Source organism: Podarcis melisellensis (assembly GCF_964234715.1).
Source record: "Podarcis melisellensis genome assembly, chromosome: 12".
Taxonomy (NCBI): Eukaryota; Metazoa; Chordata; class Lepidosauria; order Squamata; family Lacertidae; genus Podarcis; species Podarcis melisellensis.
In genome coordinates, this window is record NC_138544.1 from 30,136,791 (window position 1) to 30,160,877 (window position 24,087).

The 24,087-nt window shown below is 43.2% G+C and overlaps 1 protein-coding gene across 9 annotated transcripts; it reads right to left on the minus strand.

Moving 5' to 3' along the window:
* Positions 1-271: 271 nt before the first annotated feature.
* On the minus strand, positions 272-23,049 carry LOC309353501 (uncharacterized protein C7orf78). 9 transcript variants are annotated; one of them, XM_081882823.1, is made up of 8 exons: positions 22,954-23,049; positions 22,021-22,092; positions 14,304-14,367; positions 12,436-12,897; positions 8,529-8,613; positions 5,663-5,811; positions 2,593-2,673; positions 272-660 (listed from the first exon to the last, which is right to left on the minus strand). In XM_081882823.1, exons 4-8 carry the CDS (start codon positions 12,874-12,876, stop codon positions 388-390), a joined length of 1,029 nt encoding a protein of 342 aa, XP_081738949.1. In that variant the 5' UTR covers positions 12,877-12,897; positions 14,304-14,367; positions 22,021-22,092; positions 22,954-23,049; the 3' UTR covers positions 272-387. The 9 variants fall into 9 exon arrangements, with proteins under 9 accessions (XP_081738949.1, XP_081738946.1, XP_081738950.1 ...); XM_081882820.1 differs by having other exon boundaries at positions 22,011-22,092; XM_081882824.1 differs by having other exon boundaries at positions 22,943-23,044.
* Between the last annotated feature and the right edge of the window lie 1,038 nt (positions 23,050-24,087).

The window sequence follows — 24,087 nt, forward strand, 5'->3', positions numbered from 1 at the left end:
GGGCCTCCCTCTGCCACCGCACCGCCACCACACAATTTCTGTTCTCATCCTGAAGCAAAGTTCTTAACCCGAGGTACTATTTCTGGGTTAGCGGAGTCTGTAACCTGAAGCATCTGCAACCCGAGGTACCACTGTATATCATTTTTAGCAAAACACTCCTGTGTGCCATTAGATGTGGGAGTGTATTATATAGAGAAAACCACCCCTTGCTGCACTTGTATGTATGTTTGTTTATTATTATTATTTTTTATAATTATTACATTCACTGTGCTAAAGAGAGGATGAGATTTATCCCCCTGCAATACAGAACCCTACTGGCACTAGAATAGCAGCAATGAGTATAATACAATCCAGGTGTTTGCAGAGTGTTCTGTGGTCTCTCCCTCATTATTTGCACCTCAGTTCCTCGACACTCTGGGCAACGCCGCTTGGCAGCAAGAAGCCCAAAGGTTCTGGTTTTATATGCATTGACAGCTGCAACCCCAGTGTTGCCATAGGTGGTGGCTGAGAGAGCTGTCCTTTTTGCAGGCTTTTCTCCTGCTGCCTGCCGGCCTGTTGCTGCATCTCAATATCGCTGTCAATGGAAACAGCTGTGCTTGGCGTTTTCTGCCTCAGCCTAGATGCAGCTTTTCTTCTGTCCTGGGCCTGCTTCTGGGCTGCCTGGAAAGCAGGGAGGAAATGTCACAAAAGGTCAACATCCATATCTAGAAAGCCTGCCTAATTTCGTTCTCTCTCGCACACACAACGCTATAATTCACGGGCATTCGATGAAGCCAAAATTTGGGCAGATTGAGGACATATAAAACGGTACACTGCTTCACACAGAGTGCAGTTCAGCTGTGGAACTCATTGCCACAAGAGGCAGTGGTAGCCACCAACTTGGAAGGATTTAAAAGCGGAACGGACACATTCGTGGAGGAAATGGCTACCAACCAGCTGCAAAGCTTGTTCCTCTTCCTCCACAGCTGGAGGCAGTAATGCTTCTGAATGGAAACCACAGGAAGAGGAAGTTCTCATGGGCTCAGTTCTGGCTTGCCAGATTCCTATAAGGCCACTGTGAGAACAGGAAGCTGGACTAGATGGGCCTCTGGCACGATGCAGAGGGCTCTCCATATCCTATTTACGTGACCCATGAAGGCTGTAGGTATGTTCCTGGAGCACGTTCCTCACTTCTTCTCAGTGAAGGCTGGTCCTCAGTCTGTCCTCAGTCAGCCCCCCTCCACCTGTCTTCTTACTTAGAACCAATCAGGAGGTGGCACTGCCTGTCATTGGCTCTGACTCTACCTACTGCTGGTCTACTGGCCTTCTGCCCCACCAGTCCCAAGCACAACTAGCCACCACAACAACTTCTATCCCAGGGGCGGGGAATGGAAAATGAAGCCATATGAACAAGTTAAAGAGCATGTCTATGATTGGTTGCATTATCTTCAGGTAAATGAAAGGTTCAAAATGGACCTCAAAGAGAGGGGATTTACAGAGAATGAATCGAAATTTCAAACGGAGATAATTGACAATGATGTTAAGATAATGTCAAAAATGTACAAAATACTTTTGGAATGGCAAACAAAAGATGAGGAGATAAAGTCGGTTATGATTCACTGGGCCAGAAATTTTGGTTATAATATACAATTGGATGATTGGGAAAAGGTATGGAATGAAAATATGAAATTTACTGCATGCACGGTGTTAAAGGAGAATATTATGAAAATGGTATACAGATGGTACATTACACCCGCAAAGTTAGCAAAAATGTACAAAACATGTAATAAGTGTTGGAAATGTAAAGAAAAAGAAGGTTCTTTTTTTCATATGTGGTGGGAATGTAAGAAGGTAAAGGGTTTCTGGGAAATGATATATAATGAATTGAAAAAGATGTTTAAATACACGTTTGTTAAAAAACCAGAAGCCTTTTTGTTAGGAATAACAGGAAGAGAGATAAAAAGATGTGATTATAAACTTTTTCAGTATGCAGTAACAGCGGCAAGAATATTAATGGCCCAAAAATGGAAACAAGAGGAATTACCGACCTTGAACGAGTGGAGGATGAAACTTATGGACTATGAAGAATTGGATAAAATGACTGGAAAAATCAGATACCAGAAAGATCACAAATTCATTGAGGACTGGGGAAAGTTTACGGAATATCTGAAAACTATATGTGATGAACAGATAACACTAGTGGGTTTTAAAGAGGCTTTGTGACAATACAAGGTATATTGCAAGAACGAAACAGAGATGGAAGGTTAATATTAAATCGGCAATACTACATAGAAAATGCGTGAAGATAAGAAAAATGAATGATTGAGGGAGGTGTTGGTGGAAGTTCAAAAATTGCAAATTTGTAATCATGGTTGTAAGAATTATTTGTAAAAGAAAAACTTAATAAAAATCTATATATATAAAAAACAACAACTTCTATCCCAACTTTCCTTCAGTTCCTCCCCTGATGTGGGGAACCTGTGGCTCTCTATGAGTTGAATGGAACCGGTGGGAGTTGTCTAAATATTCTCTGTACTTTATACCATAAGAGTTCCTTAGAGGGGAATAAACTGGTTTTAAACTGGGTTGCTAGATTTCCTGAAGGCAACGTACCTCTTTCAACCACAGCTGGCTTAGCGTTTCTTCTACACGTTCCAGAAAGGCACTGTGTGCAGCTCGTTGGCTTCTGTGCCTCTGAAGACAAAATCATTAAAATAATATAAGAAAACTACTGACGAGCATGGTTTTAACCAAAAGGGGATTCACAGATATCAAACATCTTAAAACAAAAGGGCCTTGCTCTGCAGCTGGCTTTATAACATAAGCATAGCCTGAAGGGAAGATACACAACATTTACTGGCAAAAAAGGCTTTAGCTGCAATAATTGAATACCCATCCAAATTGAATATCATACAGACACCCATTTACTAGTGAGGATATTTACTCGGACTGTTTCAAGTGTTTTTAATGCTAGTGCTTCACAGTTGCCAAATATGATGAGAGCCTGTCAAAAAACTTTCCCCAGCAGGCCTGTCTCCTCACATATCTCTGGTTGCCTGTGAGGAGCACTGGCCTCAGCAGATATAAGCCTAACAACAACAACAACAACAACAACAATAGTTGTTTTATTATTTATACCCTGCCCATCTTGCTGGGATTGCCCAGGCACTCTGGGTGGCTAGCAGCATATCCAAAAACATAATAAAAACATCAATCATTAAAAACCTTCCAATACAGGACTGCCTTCTGATGTCTTCTACAAGTTGCTAAATTCTTTATCTCCTTGACATCTGAGGGGAGGGCATTCCACAGGGAGGGCGCCACTACTGAGAAGACCCTCTGCCTGGTTCCCTGTAACTTCACTTCTAGCAGTGAGGGAAGACCCTTAGAGGAGGACCTCAGTGTCCGGGCTGAGTGATGGGGGTGGAGACGCTCCTTCAGGCATTCAGTACATGCCTAACATGAACATGCAAGGGGTTTGGGGAGAGTAGGTGCGAGCAAACTCTACACCATCTCCATTTGCCTGGGAATAAGCCCCACTGAATTCAACAAGGTTTACATCAGAGCAGACATGGTTTGTACTGGGGTGTTAGCAATCCATTTATGTAACGGTGGTGGCAATGTTTGTGTTTTGGCGCTGTTTTTCCTGCAGTGCAGTTTCTTGGCAAAGCCGAAGTTCCTGAAAGCCTCCATCATGTGTGCTTCATTTCAAGCGATTGAAGTCCCTTCAACAACAACAGGAAGCACCTCATCCAATCATCCATACAGAGGACTGGTAAGATTTGTACTGCGATATGATTTCGCACAATGCCTATAAATATGCCGTGTGTTTTTTAAATCTAAAAAATCAAGCTGAACACAGAAGAACAAAAAGAGAGAGGAACAAATAAAATAACAGAAAGCATAGGTTGAGGGCAGCAGTAAACATCTGAACTTACAGGAGGGACAGGATAATGTACAGGGCAGTGAATCATGGTGGGTCGGAGGGGCCCAATCTGAATCACACTTGGCCAGGCGTAGGCAAACTCAGCCTTCCAGATGTTTTGGGACTACAACTCCCATGATCCCTAGCTAACAGGACCGGTGGTCAGGGATGATGGGAACTGTAGTCCCAAAACATCTGGAGGGCCAGGTTTGCCTACACCTGCACTAGGCAGGTGCAGAGCCTAGGAGACTCCAGAAGGCAGCCCTTGCTATTTCCTCCCTAGGGGAGGGAGAAGACCAGCAGCACCTCCTATTAGCCAAGAGACCACTATAGAGTTGGCATTGGGGGGGGGGGCTCCCAAGGAGGCAGCAGACCCAGCTTCCAAGGAGCGCACCGCAGCAGTGGCAGTGGGCAATGCATGCCTTGGAGGCCAGATCTGTTGCCCCTGTGAATTCTGCCACCCAAGGCAGTCACCTCCCCTTGCCTCATAGGTGGGCTGGCCCTGCTTTGCAAGAAAAGTCTCTGCCCATTATTTTCCATGTGGCTCTAAAAAGTTGCTAAACCAGGTTCTGCATCAGAAAGTTGGATTCTGTGCTGCCCAGCAAATGCTGGCATGTGAATACATGTATCTGTGGTTATACCTACTTTATGTAGCATCTAAACAAAGCAGGAACAAATTCAAGCATTCACCATAAACGACATAATCGTAGTATGTTATTACCTAAAGTGACTAAAAATTCTTAACTGATATCTTCATAGCTATGATCCAAAACTTTGCATGTGCACCCGGGCATCCTCACCCAATGTCAGGGAGGTGCCCCATTCCATATGGGGCATCAATGGGGAACATGCGGGCATCTAGAGGTTTTTGGATTCCATCAGCCCTGGGCAGCATGGCCAAAGTTCAGGAATTATGGGAATTGTAGTCTGGAAACATCTGAAGGGTCAAAGGTTCCTTATCCCCAATATAGCGTATCTATAGCAGGGGATCAAACGGAAACCTTACTGGTTACAATGGAATTTTCTTCCACATGTATTAGTGCTTATAATTTAAGAGCATTTGCCGCTCAAGCAATATTAAACAGTAGGCAAGATTCTACACTATTTGCCGACATGCATTTGAATCTCCAAGACTAGCTCAGGAAAATTACGCCTCCCACATTCTGAAATGGCTCTGGCTTGTTTCCGTTTAAAACAACACAAGAGTCATTCATGCCTCATTAGGAAAAGTCTATAATTTGTCAGAAAGCCCAAGTCGCTTCTGATCCCTGGAAAACTGGGTGAATCTGTTCCTTTCAGCCTGCAATGTAGCCAATGTACCCAAGGTTCTACAGTGTATTTTTTGCTTTTTCTAAAAAAAAAATTTTTTTTTTTACAAAGTATTCCCATATCTGATGGTGTGAAGCAACACACTGTCATTCATGGCATTTTGCAAGAGAAACAGTTACAGTTTTCAAACAAAACTATAAATAGCAGCAGGCCTACAAATATCTTCCACCTGTGAGAACCTGCATATGAGACAGACATTTAAAAAAACAACCCACAGCCTGTCTTCTAATTATATCACCTTAGGTTAGAATCTGGCTAGCTATCAGCTTTGCAGAAACTCCCAAGTACTCCAGCAAAGCAATGCCCTTATTTTATTTTACTTTAAAAAAAACAACACCATTCAGAACACCCACAGATTTCTATTCCAAATATGAGCTCAGTGGAAGAAGATGCGGAGAAGGGACAGGAATTATGGAGTGTTGTACTAACTGTGAAGGAAACAGGTTTAGTAGGCCAAGGCTCCTTTGGCAGAAGTAACTTTGAATCCCACTTGAGTTCTTGAGGCTTGTAGCAGGTGGTGAATCTTTCCTTGGATCGGGGTCCCCCCTTTTCTTCCGCGAGAGGATGGAGTCCGTGGACTGAAGAGGGACAGCAAACAAAAGGCAGTTTGTGCTCAGAATCCATATTGTGCATTGCTGCTGACAGGGAAAGGATTTGAAAGTGCATGAAGCACAATCCTATGGTGTTTACTTGGGAGAAAGTCCAACAAGAGCCAATGGGACTAATAGTATTGCAGCCAAAGCAACTAGCCAGTTTTAGGGGAGACACACTGGTCTGGCTGCCCTGGGTGCCAATAACCGCAAGGGGTGCCACAACCACTATGCAGAATGGAGCATGAGAGGTGGGGTTTGTGTGTGCCAATTTTTAGCGTTGCACAGGGTGACACAAAAATTTGAGAGCCCAATGTCTGCCACTGGGCTAGATTTTGGGTAGATTTATTAAAGGGTGTGATGTTGGATTACTGGTATCAAAGTGCTTGGAGATTAGCTTTAGTAGAAAAAAGTACATATAAATTGAAAGTAACTAGGGGACAGCCAGGGGCCTTCTCTGTGCATGGTAAAACAGTTTCATTTAGGCAAGCCTACCAAGATAGGTAGAACATCGATATATGTTTTATTCTGGGGTAGGGTTGTTGTTTTTGGGGGGGTCACCCCCCCAAAAAAAATGTTTTAAATAGTTGTTTTAAACTCTCTTTTTTTACTGATAATTCCATTCTTTTACTCATTTTGCAAACCACATTAAAATTATTTGCTTTTATACTCAAGTGCCATGCATATCTTAATAAATCAAGAATCAGCGGCCAGATTTGCACCAGGCACATCATACACCTGTGCCTCTTGCTGTATCCCATTTACCTAACAGGTGGACACATATTCGCATGAAGTTTTGTAAATGCAACAGCAGATGTTCGGCCTTCTGCCGAGTTTGCTGCTCCATAGATCGCAACCAGTTAGCGTAGATGTTCAGTTCTGAACTCGTCTATCAGTGCCACTTACACATTCTCCAGAGCACCTAGGACACTGCTAAATGGCAGCAGCATGGTCAAATATGGCAAGTGAAATTTACGAACAAAAGAGGAAGCTTTGGACTGCCCTAGCCAAGCTTCACAATCACCCATTTGTAATGATATGTTGACTTTTGAGTGTTATAAACAGTCAAATGAGAATCTTAACATTAATGTTTTGTGTTATAAATATGCCTGAAACTAACCTTTATTACTACTGTTCCCTAAAGGAAATAATGGCTGTTGTGAGGGCCAACTACTTAATATGTCTGCTTAATGAAGATTAATACTATCAGTGTCGAAGAAGAAGAACTCTGGGCGGCTCCCAACAGAATATTAAAAACACAATAAAACATCAAACATTAAAAACTTCCCTAAACAGGGCTGCCTTCAGATGTCTTCTAAACGTCAGATAGTTGTTTATTTCTTTGACATCTGATGGGAGAGCGTTCCACAGGGTGGGTGCCACTACCAAGAAAGCCCTCTGCCTGGTTCCCTGTAACCTCACTTCTCGCAGTGAGGGATCTGCCAGAAGGCCCTTGACACTGGACCTCAGTGTCTAGGCTGAACAAATGGAGGTGGAGAAGCTCCTTCAGGTATACTGGACCAAGGCTGTTTGGGGCTTCAAAGGTCAGCACCAACACTTTGAATTGTGCTCGGAAACATAGGTAAAGGTAAAGGGACCCCTGACCATTAGGTCCAGTCGTGGCTGACTCTAGGGTTGCAGTGCTCATCTCGCTTTACTGGCCGAGGGAGCCGGCGTACAGCTTTCAGGTCATGTGGCCAGCACGACTAAGCCACTTCTGGTGAACCAGAGCAGCGCATGGAAACACTGTTTACCCTCCCTATTTATCTACTTGCACTTTGACGTGCTTTCAAACTGCTAGGTTGGCAGGAGGTTCGGAAACATACTAGGAGCCAATTGCAACCCTCTTTAACTTCCTGGATAGCTCAGCAGGGGGTTGTACTACATGATCCTCTGGGTCCCTTCCAACTCCATGAGTCTATGATTCTATTATTTATTAGAGGGATGAGGAGCCCTTTTCAGCTTATGGGGGCCACATTGTCATGTGGGCTACCTTTTGCAGGGCCAGCAGCAAAAGTTGGTAGAGCAGCAGACATTAATGTTACCTTTATAGAATCATAGAATTTTAGAGTTGAAAGGGACCAGTGGCGTAGCGTGGGGGGTGCAGGGGGGGCCGGCCGCACTGGGCGCAGCATCTGGGGGTTAGGGTTAGGGGGCACAAATCCACGGGTTAGGGGGCGCAAATCCACGGGTTAGGGGGTGCAAATTACTTGCCTTGCCCCGGGTGCTGACAACCCACGCTACGCCACTGAAAGGGACTCTGAGGATCATCTGGTTCAACCTCCTGCAACGCAGGAATAGGCAGCTGTCTCATGTGGGGATCGAACCTGCAAGCTTGGCATTATCAGCACCATGCTCTAACCAACTGAGCTACTGAGTGCAATTATACCGTAGGCCGCTATACAGTATATAGTATATCGACTCATACACCCCTATCTATTCTCCACCCAAGTAAGTAAGAAGCATTATCAGATTTCAAGGACATATTTCAGCTGAGGAAGGAGGGTGCAAAGCAGGAACAGGAGGATGAAGCACAGCCTGGAGAGAGTCTTGAGAGCCACACCCCACACCACACCCCATGCCCAGCACAATGCAAGCTTCCCAATCCAATTTATTACTGAGAGAACATGATGTTCAAACTATAATGTTCCTCTGATGCACTAAACGGGTGTCATACCTTCTTCTGAAGATCAGCGAGGACTTACCTTTGCTTAGACACTGGGATTTCAACTTTAGATTCAGAGGGTCTCTGGCATAGCTGGTCACAAAATTTGGTCTATCTGGCTCATACTGCACGGGGAAAAACATGAAGAGGGAACACCTGGATTTGCTGGCAAACAACTTGGGAGCAATGCTTTGGCGCTTGTCATTCTTACTGCCCATTCACAGCGACTTCCTTGTGTATATAGCAAACAAGGTTATTTTATTTTGACATACTTCTAATTTTTTTTAGGTTTGTCGAGTTTTTTTGCCTCCTGCTGTGGCACTGTACTTTTAAAGCAAAGGCTATACACCACACATTTAAAACACACGACTTCCCCCCAAAGAATTCTGGGAACTGTAGTTTATCTTTCACATTATGACAATTCCCAGCATACTCACAAGCTACAGCTCCCAGGATTCTTTGGGTGGGAAGTCATGTGTTTTAAATATACACTGTGTACATAGCTTTAATAAGTGAGCCGTTCTACATTTCTTTCATGCTGCTGTTTTTAATGGATTTATATCCCATATTTTGCTTTATTTATGTTACTAGGGTGGGTTTGGGTTTTTTGTTTTTGTTTTTTGGTATTGTTGTGTTTCAGTCTCAAGGCAACACCGGGGTCCTTTTACGGCACGACAGTGGTACCTTGGTTTAAGAACAGCTTAGTTTATGAACAACTTGGATTAAGAACGCTGCAAATCCGGAAGCAGATGTTTTGGTTTGTGAACTTTGCCTTGGAAGCAGAACATGTTCTGTTTCCTGTTGAGTGTGTTGCATTTGTAAACTCAGTCCCCTGCTGCTATGGGAAAGCACGCCTTGGTTTAAGAATGCTTTGGTTTAAGAACGGACTTCCGGAACGGATTAAGTTTGTAAAACCAAGGTACCACTGTAGTCTTCAACTAGTGGGTGGCAGCCTGATTCAAGGTGGGTGGAAACAGGAGCACTCTGCAAATATAAAGTAAAAGACTAAGAAATGGGTCTCCAAATGCATGTTTGGGTTAAAAGTGGGTCATGGGTCTGAAAAGGTTGAAGACACTTATTTTAGCAGATTGCAAGGTAAGGTAGAGATTCTCTAAAAGAAATAAACAAACAAAAAGTGATCCTGGAACCGGACAGAGCTCATTTCTTGCCACATACTCAGTTGTTAAAGCTCAGCTAACATCAATAAAACTGATTTGTAAACTTCTGAGGCTCTCAAAAGTCAACAGAAGACACACAGCTGTCGTTAATAATATACAGTCACTTCCTGGTTTAAGGCAGGAATAAGTTATCCAGTAAGTTTAGAATGGAAATGCTAATCTTAGCTTTTCAAAGCACCTCAGATAATCATCTCCATATACACATTCTTAACCGGTTCTGCTAGTAAACACCTGCTCCTTGTTAACATCATAAGGTTCACATGTGACTGCATAAGCAGGGCCGTCTTTCAATGAAAAAAAAAACACTTTTAAGTCAGGTCTGAGGACCAATTTCTGCTTGGGGCCACATTTTCTTTTAAGCAACCTGCTGCATGCTAGTGGTACATGAGATGAGAGGGGAAAGTAGGAGAACAACAATTCTAAAGTTAACCTTTGTATGGTAGGCTACTTCCTACATGTATTCATGCACCCTTCTCTGTCCTCCATTGAAGTATGGGCTGAAGAACATATTCCAGCCACCCAGAAACCCTCATAGGGACATGGGAAGCTGCCTTCTGTTGAGGAAGACTGTTGGTCCATCTAGCTCAGAACTGCCCTACACCTCTCTGCATCCTTCAGGCCAAACACTCAAGAAGGGTGCAGATCCAGTGAGGGGTTTGGCCTGGGAAGGGATGAGGCCTAGGAAGAGTCCTGAGGACCAGGTGGAAAGGCCTCCTGTCCTAGCTGCAACCTTACAAGTTTGGTGTGATAAAAGTAATGATATTGGGTTTTTTTTTTTTAATACCACAGAGAGGGTTAACCTGTTAATTTGTCTTGTGGTTGAATGGAGAAAAACAATGAAATGCAATAGAAATGGCTGTTTTGGACATTAATGTGCCTCTATAAAATAATTTAAGTCTCATGAAAAAAATCCAGTCACCAACAGAGTGCCATGATTGAAGATGAAGATCTTAATGTTTAAAAAGTTTCTGAAGAACCCTGAGGCTTCAAAGACATTTTTCAAAGGCTAATATAACCACATAACCCAACTACATTATAAGGAAAAGATAAATGTGAGCCACATCACTGAATTCATTTGACCAAAGCATTTGTTGCAATAGTGCCATCTTGTGGAGACACTAAATTCTGTTGCTTGTGTGTGTTTCTTGGTGTGTGTGTGTGTACTTTATAGAACAGGCATAGGCAAACTCCAGCCCTTCAGATGTTTTGAGACTACAGTTCCCATCATCCCTGACCACTGGTTCTTTTAGCTAGGGCTGATGGGAATTGTAGTTCCAAAACATCTGGAAGGCCGGAGTTTGTATATGCCTGTTATAGACACACCAAACAGTGATGAAGTTAGCTTCTTTGTTATGTAGGTAGGTCTAGGTGAAACTGTCAATTTAGAGTTCTCTCATTTTCTCATTTTTCTAATATTTATTTTGGTTCTTCACATTAGTTTTTTTTTAAGTCCTCATGAAAATTCGTCAGCATTGTAGCATACAATTTTGCCCGATACTGACATTTTTGCAAAGCAGTATTCCCGTTGTATCTTTTTTTTATTTCATGCTTTTATATGCATGCTTTCCTCTAGTACATTTTTGTACGTATTCCTTGGCCAGAGAAGCACACTGCAAAATTTGGAGAAATGCAAATTTCAAAGGATGGCTGTGTTTTGATTCACATATTATTTCGGGAAGTGTGAATTACATAGGTTCACCCCCCCGATCCCTATGTGTAAAGGCAGAAAAAAACCTAAGTTTTAATGGTAGATTTCTAGGTGAGTTGAGTTAGATTGCAAGGGTTTCTGACATCTGGCTCCTTAAGAAAAGCATCAAATGAAAATATGTGCCTCTCTCACTGCTGAAATGAAGAAAACTTGTGGGGGACGGACCAGGATTGAATTTCTGTGAGAAACCCACCCTGGTGATAAAAGCAAATTTCTGGGCCAAGCATGTTCTCAGAAGTACCCTTTAGCCTTTTTCAATTCTATATGTACATCTGTCTGACTGTGTAAAGACTTGGCTCCAACTTGTAGATCTTAGAACTCCAGTGGTACCTCGGAAGTCAAACGTTCAGAAACCAAGGCGCGGCTTCTGATTGGCTGAGGGAAGCTCCTGCAGCCAATCGGAAGCCGCAGAAGCCGCGTCGGACGTTTGGGTTCCAAAGAACCTTCGCCAACCGGAACACTCACTTCTGGGTTTGCGGCGTTTGGGAGCCAAAACGTTCAACTCGCAAGGCATTCGCGAACCAAGGTACGACCGTATAGTTAAAACAAATAAATAAATAAATAAACCACCCCAAACGGTCCATCTTGGCTGGTTGTTGTCGTTTGCAGGTTATTCTGCAACATGCCATTGATGCAATAATAACACATTTGTGGTAGATTTATGCTGTGGACCATCCACAGGTCATTTTGCTTTATTAGTTGCTCTGTGACGCTTCCCTGATGTTAGTTACTATTGCTGTCTGGAGGGACAGTCTTGCGCTGCAGCACAATGAAAGCAATCAAACAAACCCGGAACATTTGTAGTATGAAAAATTAAATGTTTTAAGCAAGAAGTCATGGGACATGCATTGACTGGAAACAAAGCGGTATGTCCACCCCAAAACAGTGTAAAAGGTATTGAAAGTGAGATTGTGCATAAATGTCCCAATACATCTGGGGCAGCACAAAGTCGATTCCAGAAGCCTTGTAGTCTACCCACACCTGGTGCAGCGCATTGCCCCCTCCCCACCAAAGGCCACCCTTTTCCAGTTGCCTCTATCTCAATTCATCCTTCCCTTTACCTGTCTATAGTCAAATGGTTTTGGATCTTGGTATTTGCTGCTCTTGAACTTTCCCATTTTCACAAACATTAGCTGGGCTTCGTAGGGACCCATGTGGGGAAACCTTGTGATGATCTTGGGCTCCTGTTCGCGTTCCACGATGGAGAAAAATAAATTGGACCTTATCCTCTGCAACTCTTCCTGCACTGTGCTTGGGGGCGATTTCTTTTTCAGCTCTTTCGACTTTCCTCGCGGCTTCCTGAGAAGGCCTCGGGTGATATAAAGCCTGTAGCTGAAATCGGGAGGTTGTTTTAGGCAGCTATCCTTTTCCAGAGGGGCTGTGAGTGGCTGAGACTCATTGACTCGATCTCGTTGTAAGGCTAGCTCCAGGTTTGTAGCAAATCTCCCCTTCAAATCGAAAGTACACTTCGATTGGTTCCCAGCATGGATATTGGGGAACATTCTGCACTCGCCGCTCTATGCCTAAACAAGGTAAAGAGGAAGAGGAATAAGAAGAAAGATTTTGATTATTACTGATTTATCATGCAAATTTATTTTTAATACAATTCTGCAGAAAACAGCTGTTTAAAAACAACAGCAACAACCCATGAAAATAAGCCCGCTGCATCGCTTCCTTTGGGCTAACAGAAGAAGTCACCCTCGAAAAAAACTGGCTAGCTCTGGATTGAGACACATCAAAAAAGTGTTTCAGTTAAAAACGTTGTAAACTTCAACAAGGGAAATCGTGTTTGCAGAAGATGGGACTCCATATCGCCATCTGGTGTCACAGTGTTATAATGCATATAAAGCGCTTTTTCATTCCGAATGTAGCTGATTATAGTGGTACCTCGGGTTAAGTACTTAATTCGTTCCGGAGGTCCTTTCTTAACCTGAAACTGTTCTTAACCTGAAGCACCACTTTAGCTAATGGGGCCTCCTGCTGCCGCCGTGCCGCCGAAGCACGATTTCTGTTCTCATCCTGAAGCCAAGTTCTTAACCCGAGGTACTATTTCTGGGTTAGTAGAGTCTGTAACCTGAAGCGTTTGTAACCTGAAGCGTATGTAACCCGAGGTATCACTATACTAAGTTGTGCTCAGGCAATGAGCAAATTGAAATTGGGGTTGTGGCAATACATGGTACCCAGCAAAACATCACCACATACATTCCCCCAACCCCCCCAAAAAAGAATGCAAAACAAAACCCAAAAATGTCCTTCCCCCAAGGAAAAATGCAATCAATAGCTATCTTGTATTCCCATATGCAGATATATTCACAGCTAGATATTTATGCCTTTGTAGAAGTATATCTGTACTGCCAAGATATCAAGGCGGTGTACATGGTTAGAACACTGTTAAAAGTTAATATTTAAGGTGACTGGCTAAGCAAAAATAAAAACTAGACAACTGCAAAGGCCTGTCAGCTAAACAAGTCTGCAAGGGACACCTGAAAGTCAGTAGCAAGGATGCTTACTGAATCTCTCTTGGAAAGTGTTCCAAAGCATGAGATCAGCAACACTAAATGTCCAGCCTGTAGTTCATCCAGGCGGGCCTCTGCTACGGGGAGGAGTGGGAGGTGGGACAATTAACTGTACTCCTCCAGAAGATCACAGTGTTTGAGCTTTATATTAAGCTATCCTGGGGCTAAGTTGTTCTGGGATTTGTATATCAGCCCAGGAACCCTGAACCTGGCATGGAGTAGGCTGGCATGGAGTGCAAACTTGCATTTTTTAGGAATTGTGGTGAGAACTTTTGAAATCTCCCCTAGCTATATACACAGTTCTCCCTGATACCATCGCAATTCTTTTAAATGTTGCCCGAGTTATTAATAACAGTAAAACTGCAACCCTTTTAAAGGAGGCAGAGCTGAAGAAGCAAGGAGATTCTACTCACCCTCTCTAAAGCCAAGTCCTTTCCCAAGTGTTTCATGCCGGATCACATTTTTCCCTTTGCAGCCCTGGTTAGAGCAAAGCAAGCACACACACAGAGAGAGAGGAGAGTCTCATAACAGCAATGTTTGTTCTGGGAGATGTTTGTGCTCTTCTTTTATCTTTCTTTTTTGTTATACAAAGAGGTTTGAATGCATAAATGTATTCAACCCATCTGGGTTGCTAAGAAACAGGACAATTCTTGCCTCGGGACGTCATTCAAAATTCAAAAAAGAGGGGAAAAACAACCCTGAAAAGAGTGCCTCTCTTGGCTGTATAAAATGAGCTTGAAACCTAGCAACAAGCTACACCAGTTCAAGGCTATTTTTTTCAAATGCTAGGAAACAGAAAAGTTCACGGAGGGAAATGAAACAAGATGAAACAGGCCATTGAGAGAGAACAAAGACAGTCGTTTTATTCCTGTTCTTATAGGACAAGCTCTCTCCCATATACCAGACTCTCTGAGTGTCACTATTTTCCTGTGACAAAGCCACTTCCGGCCTGCCCAGGAGGTGGGGTTGCGGGCTTCACGCCCACCCCCACGTGAGCGGGGGCTGATTTCAGCCCCCGCGAGAACAGGGGAATCCCGGCCGGATCTGCCCTATTTAGGGCCGGCTCAGAGGGGGCTCGCCCTCTTTCGCCGGCTAGCCCTCACGTTTTCCCACCCTCCCTCCCTTTAGGTATGCTTTAGGTAGGTCTTTGACTTTGCTATGGACTTCGGTCTGTCGCCGCAAGGGGCATGGTAGGAATTTTTCCCAATTGGCAATTTGTAGCCTTTTGGTTTTTCGCCTACCTCGTAGCAACTCGTCACAACTTTTCTGCATTGGCGGTAGGCATTGGTAAGAAGGGGTTAAGAGGATGTGGGGGGGAGGGACGCCATCACCTCCCCCCAGTGAGCGAAGGGTGATCCGTTAAAGGACTCCGGGGGGCATGGCCCTGTCCAAAGCCTATGGAGGTGTGGGCCAAAGGCACGCCCCAGAGCGGTGATCCGGGGGAGCTGCTAGTCCACGTGCCTTGGCAGGAGATTCCCCCGATAAAGTGTTAACCCTTCCCCGTGTCTCCAGCAAATGGGCTGGAGCCGGATAGTCGATAGGACCAATGCCTAAGCCAATGCCTCTCATTCCTGAATTCAATAAAGTTGTGGCCTAATTCGCCCAATTAACCTTAATTATGGTGTCTTGTGTCTTTATTTATCCTGGTGGGGGGCGGGAACTCGCCACGCAATCCCAGGTTTACAGAAGCCGTCCCAGTTTCTGAATGTCTCGCTTTTCCTTAGGACATCCCTATTTACATTGGATAAATGTTGGAGGTTATCCAGTTATCCGTAACATCTGAAGGCAGCCCCATATAGGGAAGTTATTTAATGTTTAATGTTTATATAATATATGTGTAGGAAGCTGCCCAGAGTGACTGGGGCAATCCAGTCAGATAGGCAGGGTACAAATAGTAAAATTATTATTATGGAATAGGACGTCCCCATTTCATCAGAAAATTTTGGAGGGTATGGTATACCTTTTGCCAAGTTAGTTCCTTTGTACTTGAGTAGTACAGTACTCCACAATTTATGGCCAATGGATCTAGTTTTAAAATATGGAAAACTAGTTCTGTCTCCAGGAACAGCAGATAGAAAAGGGCCAGTAGTGTTGGGAGTTGCAACACTTGCAGTAAGTTATCTGAACCAGCAGAAGGCAATAAACAGAAAGGCAACCTTCTCTTCCCTTGCTGATGATTTGTTTTCTCTCAGGCTTTACTTTCTTTCTCCTCCTCTCTCAGTCAGTTAGTGTTCTGTCTTTTGTTATGACTCCATGATGGCCACATATAAGCTTGTACTCACAATGGCTTTGCTTGCCATTCGTAATAAACCATAAGTTTCTTTATTCTTTCAGTCTCAAAACAAACACACACACACACACACAGTGGTACCTCTGTTTACAAACTTAAATCGTTCCGGAGGTCCGTTCTTAACTCGAAAATGTTCTTAACCTGAGGCACACTTTCACTAATGGGGCCTCCTGCTGCCGCGTGACTTCCACTCACATCCCAGGGCAAAGTTTGCTACCTGGAACACCTACTTCCGGGTTAGCAGAGCTCATTACCCGAAGCGTTCATAAGGAGGATGGTACGTAACCCGAGGTTCCACTGTCTCTGTGTGTGTGTATATATGTATGTGTGTGTGTGTGTGTGTGTGTGTGTGTGTGTGTGTGTATATACACACACACACACACACATACACAGTATGTGTGTGTGTGTGTGTGTGTGTGTGTGTGTGTGTGTATACCAAATGCAAATGAATACATAGTCTGAATCTAGCAGTTCTAGTTCCATGCTGTGGTAGCACTTAGATGTTTTGATTATCGTTGTGCACAGCCCTTGGCTGCTTTTGGAAGAAGTGTTGTATCCAGTGCTTTTATTCTAAAAAATAAAATAAAAAATGTTTAGGGGTACTCTCATCTTCCTACTCATATTGAAATACTGCCCCTCAATGAGGCCAAACTTAGATTCACAAAATGTTTAGGGGTATGCATCTTGTACCCCCAGAAAAAGCACTGGTTGTACACCATCACCAGTGACATGCAAAACTCCAAGGAGCACTAGCGGCAAAGGAAATATAGGGCAACCAATTTGCTGCAAGCAAAGAAATGCTAAAGACAAAAAACATTTCTAGGAACAAGATGGACACATCCACTAACACATCACATAACAAACCTGCAAGTCAAAAGGATGATATACAAATAATAGTGAGCCTTTATGACAATCAGCCTGTACTCAGAGTTCCATTTTCTGCTCTTGCTGTGTTTCTTCTTCTTCAATGAAATGCACAGAATATTAAAATGTATAAAAGTTGTCATTTTAAATAGTCGATGTTACAGTGATTTAAGCTGAGAATAAGTACTGGCATCAAACTAGCATTAGCCTGAGATTTTCTATCCAAATTTATTGATCACAGGCATGAATCTGAATGCGTGAGCATGATATTAACTCCTAATCATAAGGATTGATTCCTGTGTATTAAAGGTGAAGGGAATTCATATATTCGGCATCATCAGAAGTGTAAAACTGGGTGGTTCTTTTCTCCACTAGATGGCAGGGTATTACTTGCTATAGTAATAATAATAATGAAAAAAATTAGAAAAGCAAGCACAAATAGTTCTGCAAAATAAATCGATATTTTTCTAACCCAAGGCATTATTTATTTACATCTAAATGAAAGCAGAAATATTGTGAAATGAATAAAAGCAAGATGCAATGGCATCCAGTTTGGAGAAAGACGAAAGAAAGACAGAACAAAGTATTCCTTCTCCCTCACAGAGTTCCCTGTGAAGAAGGATTGATTGTTAAACCTCTCTGGGTGGGAATGTTAGCTCTGAGGAGAGAATAGGGATCTGCTAGCAACTCTCAGCACCTCAAACAAACTACAGCTCCCAGGATTCTTTGCGGGAAGCCATGACTGGGTGGCCATCTGTCATGGATGCTTTAGCTGAGATTCCTGCTTGGCAAGGGGTTGGACTAGATGACACTATGATTGTTTAAAGTGGTACTGTAGTGCTTTATATTTATGGTGTGAATGCAGCCAAGGTAGGAGTGACGCGCATGGCCAGAAGTCAAAGAGGGGTGCAGCCAGATGCAAGCATGGGCAGGGCAATGGATGCAACTTTCTTGCCATTCAAAAGTCAGAGGTTTTGACAAACACAAACCCACATATCCATCCTCCATCCACAAAAACTAGAAGCAGAGCAAATTTGAGGAACCATTCCAGCCAGCCAAAAGGATTCATAGAGGACTTGGAGCAAAGTTGGTCAGAGGTTTGGCCCAGTGACGGGGGTGGGGGCAGATCTCTAGTGAGCACTGAAAGGTGCCAGAGGCCAGAGTGGGGGGCACATTAAATCCCTGGTCCTTAGACCCCCCCCCCATGATGAAGTAATTGTGAAACTGAGAATCATAGTGCTAAAGGGAATCTGAAGGAGTATACCTGAAGGACCATCTCCACCCCCATCGTTCAGCCCGGACACTGAGGTCCAGAGACACTTTCTGGTGGTTCCCTCACTGTGAGAAGTGAGGTTACAGGGAACCAGGCAGAGAGATTTCTAGGTAGTAGCATCCACCCTGTTGAAGGCCCTCCCATCAGATGTCAGGGAAATAAATAACTATCTGACTTTTAGAAGACATCTGAAGGCAGCCCTGTTTAGGGAAGTTTTTAATGTTGGATGTTTTATCGTGTTTTTAATATTCTGTTGGGAGCTGCCCAGAGTGGCTGGGGAAACCCAGCCAGATGGGTGGGGTATAAATATATTATTATTATTATTATTATTATTATTATTATTATTATTATTATTATTATTATTATTATTCAGAGTGATTACACAAACACTAAGGTTGCAGGTTCAATCCCCATATGAGACAGCTGGCTATTCCTGCATTGCAGGGAGCTGGACTAGATGATCCTCAGGATCCCTTCCAATTCTACAATTGTATATTCTAGGATTACATGATTCCACTGCTAAACATGCTCTGCGTTCCAGAAAACATAGAGCTAGATGAAGGATTTTGTGAGGCTGTATGCGGACATCATCACGCAAGGTGCAGACACGCTCCTTGTATAAAGAGGGCGATTGATAGTTTTGAGCAGGCATAGGCAAACTCGTCCCTCCAGATGTTTTGGGACTACAACTCCCATCATCCCTTGCTAACAGGACCAGTGGTCAGGGATGATGGGAGTTGTAGTCCCAAAACATCTGGAGGGCCGAGTTTGCCTATGCCTGGTTTTGAGTTTTGGTAGACATTCCTGTACAGTGTATTTGTAACTACAGGCTACCATCTCTGTTGCTACAATTTCAAAGGTCTGGATGTTTCCATAAGGGCTAGTAGTGCTGTTGTATTCTCTGCACCAAACCATCTGGAGGATGGAAAGCCCTCCTGATCATGCCATGTGACCAGCGTGAGCAGCCATCTTGGATGTGTTTATAGGCTTCTGCATTGGTTTATTGGCATGAGTCTTCCAAAACAACAGCTGCAGGAGCAACAAAAAAAGACACCCAAGATTCACACTTTTTAGCAAAAGGTCCAGAAAGTTACTGGAGTTATTGTTACTTGTACAGTGTGAGAAGCTGAATGATAGTATACATGCCAAATAAAACTATGACAACTGGAGGGGGGGAATAGTACATAACTGATTGGAAACAGACTAAAGTCACTGCCAGATAACCTCACTGAATGTTCATTGTTCGTTTGCATGAAGTTGCTGTTCAGCAACGTTGGCTGTTATTTATGGATCATTTATGCTGATCTGCTTGTGGAGAGGGTAGACAACACTGCACCAGGTGTTCCCTCGCACTTTTAAGTGCATCTCCCCATCCAGTATGGGCATAGCTGTCAGCTTTTCTCTTTTCTTGCGAGGAATCCTATTTGGAATAAGGGAATTTCCCTTTGAAAAAGGGAAACATTGACAGCTATGAGTATGGGAGGGGGAAGTGGGTTTGTTGTGTAAGAGCTTTAAATCTACCTTAATTATGCAACCTGGATTTGTCAACAGGTAATTAAATCCTAACTTAGTTGAACCTGCATTGGTCATTACTTACATCCCATTGATTTCAGTGGAGAACAAGTGCAATCCCAACCATGTCTACTCGGAAGTAAGTCCTCCTGGGTTCGGTGGCACTTCAGTGGGCTTAGGTCGGACTGCAGCTTTTGTCGGGATCCAACCCAATATAAGATGGTACTTGTCTTAAACGTTCATTATGGAGAAGGATTGAGTTGTACAAATCCTTTCCCTCACCCCCCACCCAAAAAAAAAAGCCCTCAGAGGACAAAATTCTGACAGAATTTTTAAAAGTAGACAGAAGCAGTGGTACTACTGCTCCACAGTCGCCATCCCATAACAGGATGGGAAAAAATCTAATTGTTGTTAATATGGTATAAAATTATGTGCCATTAAGTTACCATTAAATCAATTACATTCTCTTTCCTAAACTCTGAATATAATGGATTTGGATGTTCACAGGCTGTAGGTTAATTGGAACCTGCCGTGTATAAAGGATAAGCCACGGCTTTCCGGATATATTTACTGCATTATCATTCTATGTGTGTAAATAATTCAATCTGTTTCCTGTAGGCCCCCATCATCCTAGCACTTACTTTTCCTGATATTTTCTCCGACAGGTTTATATTATCTTTTTTTTTACTCAATTTCACTGTGCTGAAAATGCTTGACTACACAGACTTCCTCTCATTTCAAACAGCCGTATATTAAATGGGGTTAACTGATGACTGCTCATCATCTCCTGAGGATACAGGATTAGGAGATTTTGTTACAGATAATTAAAGAGGATGTTTGCGCCATCTTCAGCTAAAAATACCTACAGCCTGGATTCTCAGGTTGCAACCAAGTTTGGGTCAACCCTTCCATGTTAGCTTAATCTATAGATTATACATTATTATATTCACTGGCAAAAACCATACATCATACTTAATACATTCTTCAATACATAATTTGTTTTTCCATAACTAATTAAATAGTGGGGAACCCGATTCTCACAAGAGGTGCAAGTACTTAATTTCAGACCCTGGACGTAATGATCTTAGGAGTCTATAAACCATGTTGCAGCCTGAGGCCATCAAAGTGATGCAAAACAAGATTAAAAAAAATGCAGGTAATGACCGATTGACATGTGTTTGATATGTGCGCAACTGCGCATATCGTGGTGACCTGGAAGTGGCTAGAAAAGGGGGGGAACTGGGGGGGAGTGGGGTAGACCAGGCTTATACACCTTCCCCGTCACATACAATGACCTAGAATGCAACCCCCACACCAATCAGGGGTTGCCTGTACAGAAAACACAATTTCTAAAAACAATCAAACCCATTTCAAACAACAAACCAATTCATACAAATGTTCAGTTAGTATTTCCTAATATTTCACACTTCGGGACAGCATTCTTAAGCAAAATCAACTTCTGCAATAGGTGCCTATTTCAGAGGACTGGAACTGCCAACACTAAAAGCAGGATCTCTAGTAGGAAATTTAGAGACACCCCTTGTTATAGCCTAAACAATCCCTTCATACCTCAGATTCAAGGCCAGAGCTAAGAGACATTTAGACTTTTAGTTCAAAAGTGTTATTTTAAGGCTGCATAGTCCTAATCTATATACTGTTAAAGAAACTGCAAATCAAACAACACACAATGTTCCATTTTCAGAGACTCCAAGATTAATCTATCGGTCCTTTAAATGGAAATAATACCAGCTTAAAGAACTATGTATTTGTGATTTACTTATTATAAAGTTTGGGGTTTTTTATCGCATGTTGCAATTTAAGTGGCGCCCAAGGCTCCTACGAATGAAGGTTTAATATCAACAATTAACATTGAGCTAGAAAGTGACATTGAAAGCTGAAGCCAAACGGCAATATCCACCATAAAAGTAAGCAATAAAATGAGTGAAATAGCAAACGCAGGAGTCAATTGTACATCACTGATTAAAAGCTTGAGAGAATAAAATTGCCTTCAATCTGTGCTCAAAAGGTCACGTGCTAGGTGGCAGCCAAGATCCCTGGAGAACCTATTCCACAACTGAGGAGTCACCACCAAAAAGGACCTGCCTTCGTGGGGTCACACTGATCACATCTGAAGATATTGACATGGGATGTACATGCTGTTAATAACATAGAACGACCTACCTCTTCCCACCTGTACTGTAGATCCTGTGCCACATGGTGATTCCCTATAGCAACGGAGGGTCCAAATCCCTTGTTTGTCAACCTGAAAACAGCAATATGTCCAAATCAGTTTACAGCAGAGATGGAGAAATTGTGGTCCTCCAGATACTGTTGGACTATACTTTCCAACATCCCTGACCATCATCCCTGCTGTCTGGGGTTGATGGGAGACAGGGTCAGCAGTGTCTGGAGGCCCACAGGTTCGTTCCCTTCTTCTGTTTTTCTACTTTGGCAATGGATAGCTCCAATCTTGCCAGCCTCACTGATTTCAGAGGTATAGAATTAGGTACAAGATGGAGTCCTACGTAGGATTAAGCCCGGTCACTATATGCCATATCAACATCATCATCATCATTATTATTAAAACCCTAAAAAATCCACACCAGGTCATGAACAATAAAATTGTAGGAATATTGTCTGTGTCTTTAGCTTGCCTTTTAACAAAACCTGTGGGAGAGGCTTAAAGGGGATCACTGTACCAAGTATTTAAACCTCATGATTGTCTGCAAAATCTCTCTTTATGCCACTGGAAGGGGAAAGCAGGCCAAGTGGAACATTTTGTTAATCGGGTATGTTAAAGTTTATATACTCTTGCAATTCAAGGGACACTGTACTGCCCTTTGTGGCCATTGCTGAGATTTATACATTTATTTGCAGTAACTTCAAATGTCCTACAGGCTGCGTTATCAATCAGAATTGTGGACAAACTATTTCTTTATTGGCAGTGCCTCACCATTGGGCGAAAGTTAATTTGGAATATTAGTCACTCATGTTGGAATTCAGAAAATATCAAGGAAGCTTGGAAATGAAGGAGATCATTAAAGTTCCTACCTATCTGCACTCTTTCCCTGATCCCCCTTTCCCTCTGACTCGGTTGCTTTTAGAACACATACATTAATTCTACCTTTGTCTGCGTGCAGAAACAAAAGACACCCTAACAACTCCCATTGGATGAGACGCAGAGCCATGCAGGCGAATGGCTCAGATCACGACGCTGCTCGATGATGTAGGGCTCCTTCCATCCGGAAGCATGCCTGTGACCTCACAAAAGCCAGTTCATGACAAGCAACCCAAAGGAAGATCCATGCGTGACCTCACAAAGGACAGCTAGGAGAACAGAAATTCCAGGCACATGTTACTCTAGGCAACTCCAAAGCATTTTGCTGCACCTTTCCCCCTTCCAGACACAGAAGCCAATCAGATTGGCAATTGAATCTCCGCTCAACATGGACAACTGGACATCCTTCTCTACTGTATTCTCTAATCCTGAACCATCCCTTTTATATTACTGATCACCAAGAGGTGCTTAATACGCTTGACTGAAGTACACTATAAAGATTCACCCTTAAGAAGCAGCTCCGAAGTGACCTCTCCGGGGTGCAAGCCTAGGCAGTCTGTATGGTGACAAAACCCCCTTCTTGGCCTTGCCGATGTGATCCAAAGGAAAGCAGAGCAATATGTTTGGCACCAGCTTGGCTGCAGGAGTTGCAGGAAGGAGGTGTACAAGACACCATCCAACAGTCTTAGGGACTCCACTCCAAATTTGTGTAGGGTCTACTCCCTACTCTTTTCTTCTCCCAAAGATATCCTGCAAGGCAGAAGAGGTTCAAGATCAGAATTTCCCTTCTCTTAGATGAGCTCCCTTTCCAGGTTGACAAGCCCCATCTGCTTCTCACTTCCCCCCATAGGAGCCAGTTCCTTGGGGCTTCACCCCCCCTTTAAATATTTGAGGGGTCTGGGAGCTCCCAAAGTTGATGGGTATTGCCATTCAAATGGTGTGCATGCACCATGTGTTGTGATCAATTATGTGGGGCGGGGCTTACCTGGGTCCCCCCAATATTTTATTCCACTTGGCAGGCACCCTTGCTTCCCTCTACAGCACATGCAGAAACTGCCTTCTTGATCATTGGACCTATTCTTGGTCTCGTTTGCTCAATCCACCAGAGCCTGTCTTCACATGCAGGGGAAGCAGCCCAGTCAGGACTTAAGAAAAACATTCTGCACATCCCCAGAGACTGTCTCTCTTTTCTGCTTTAAG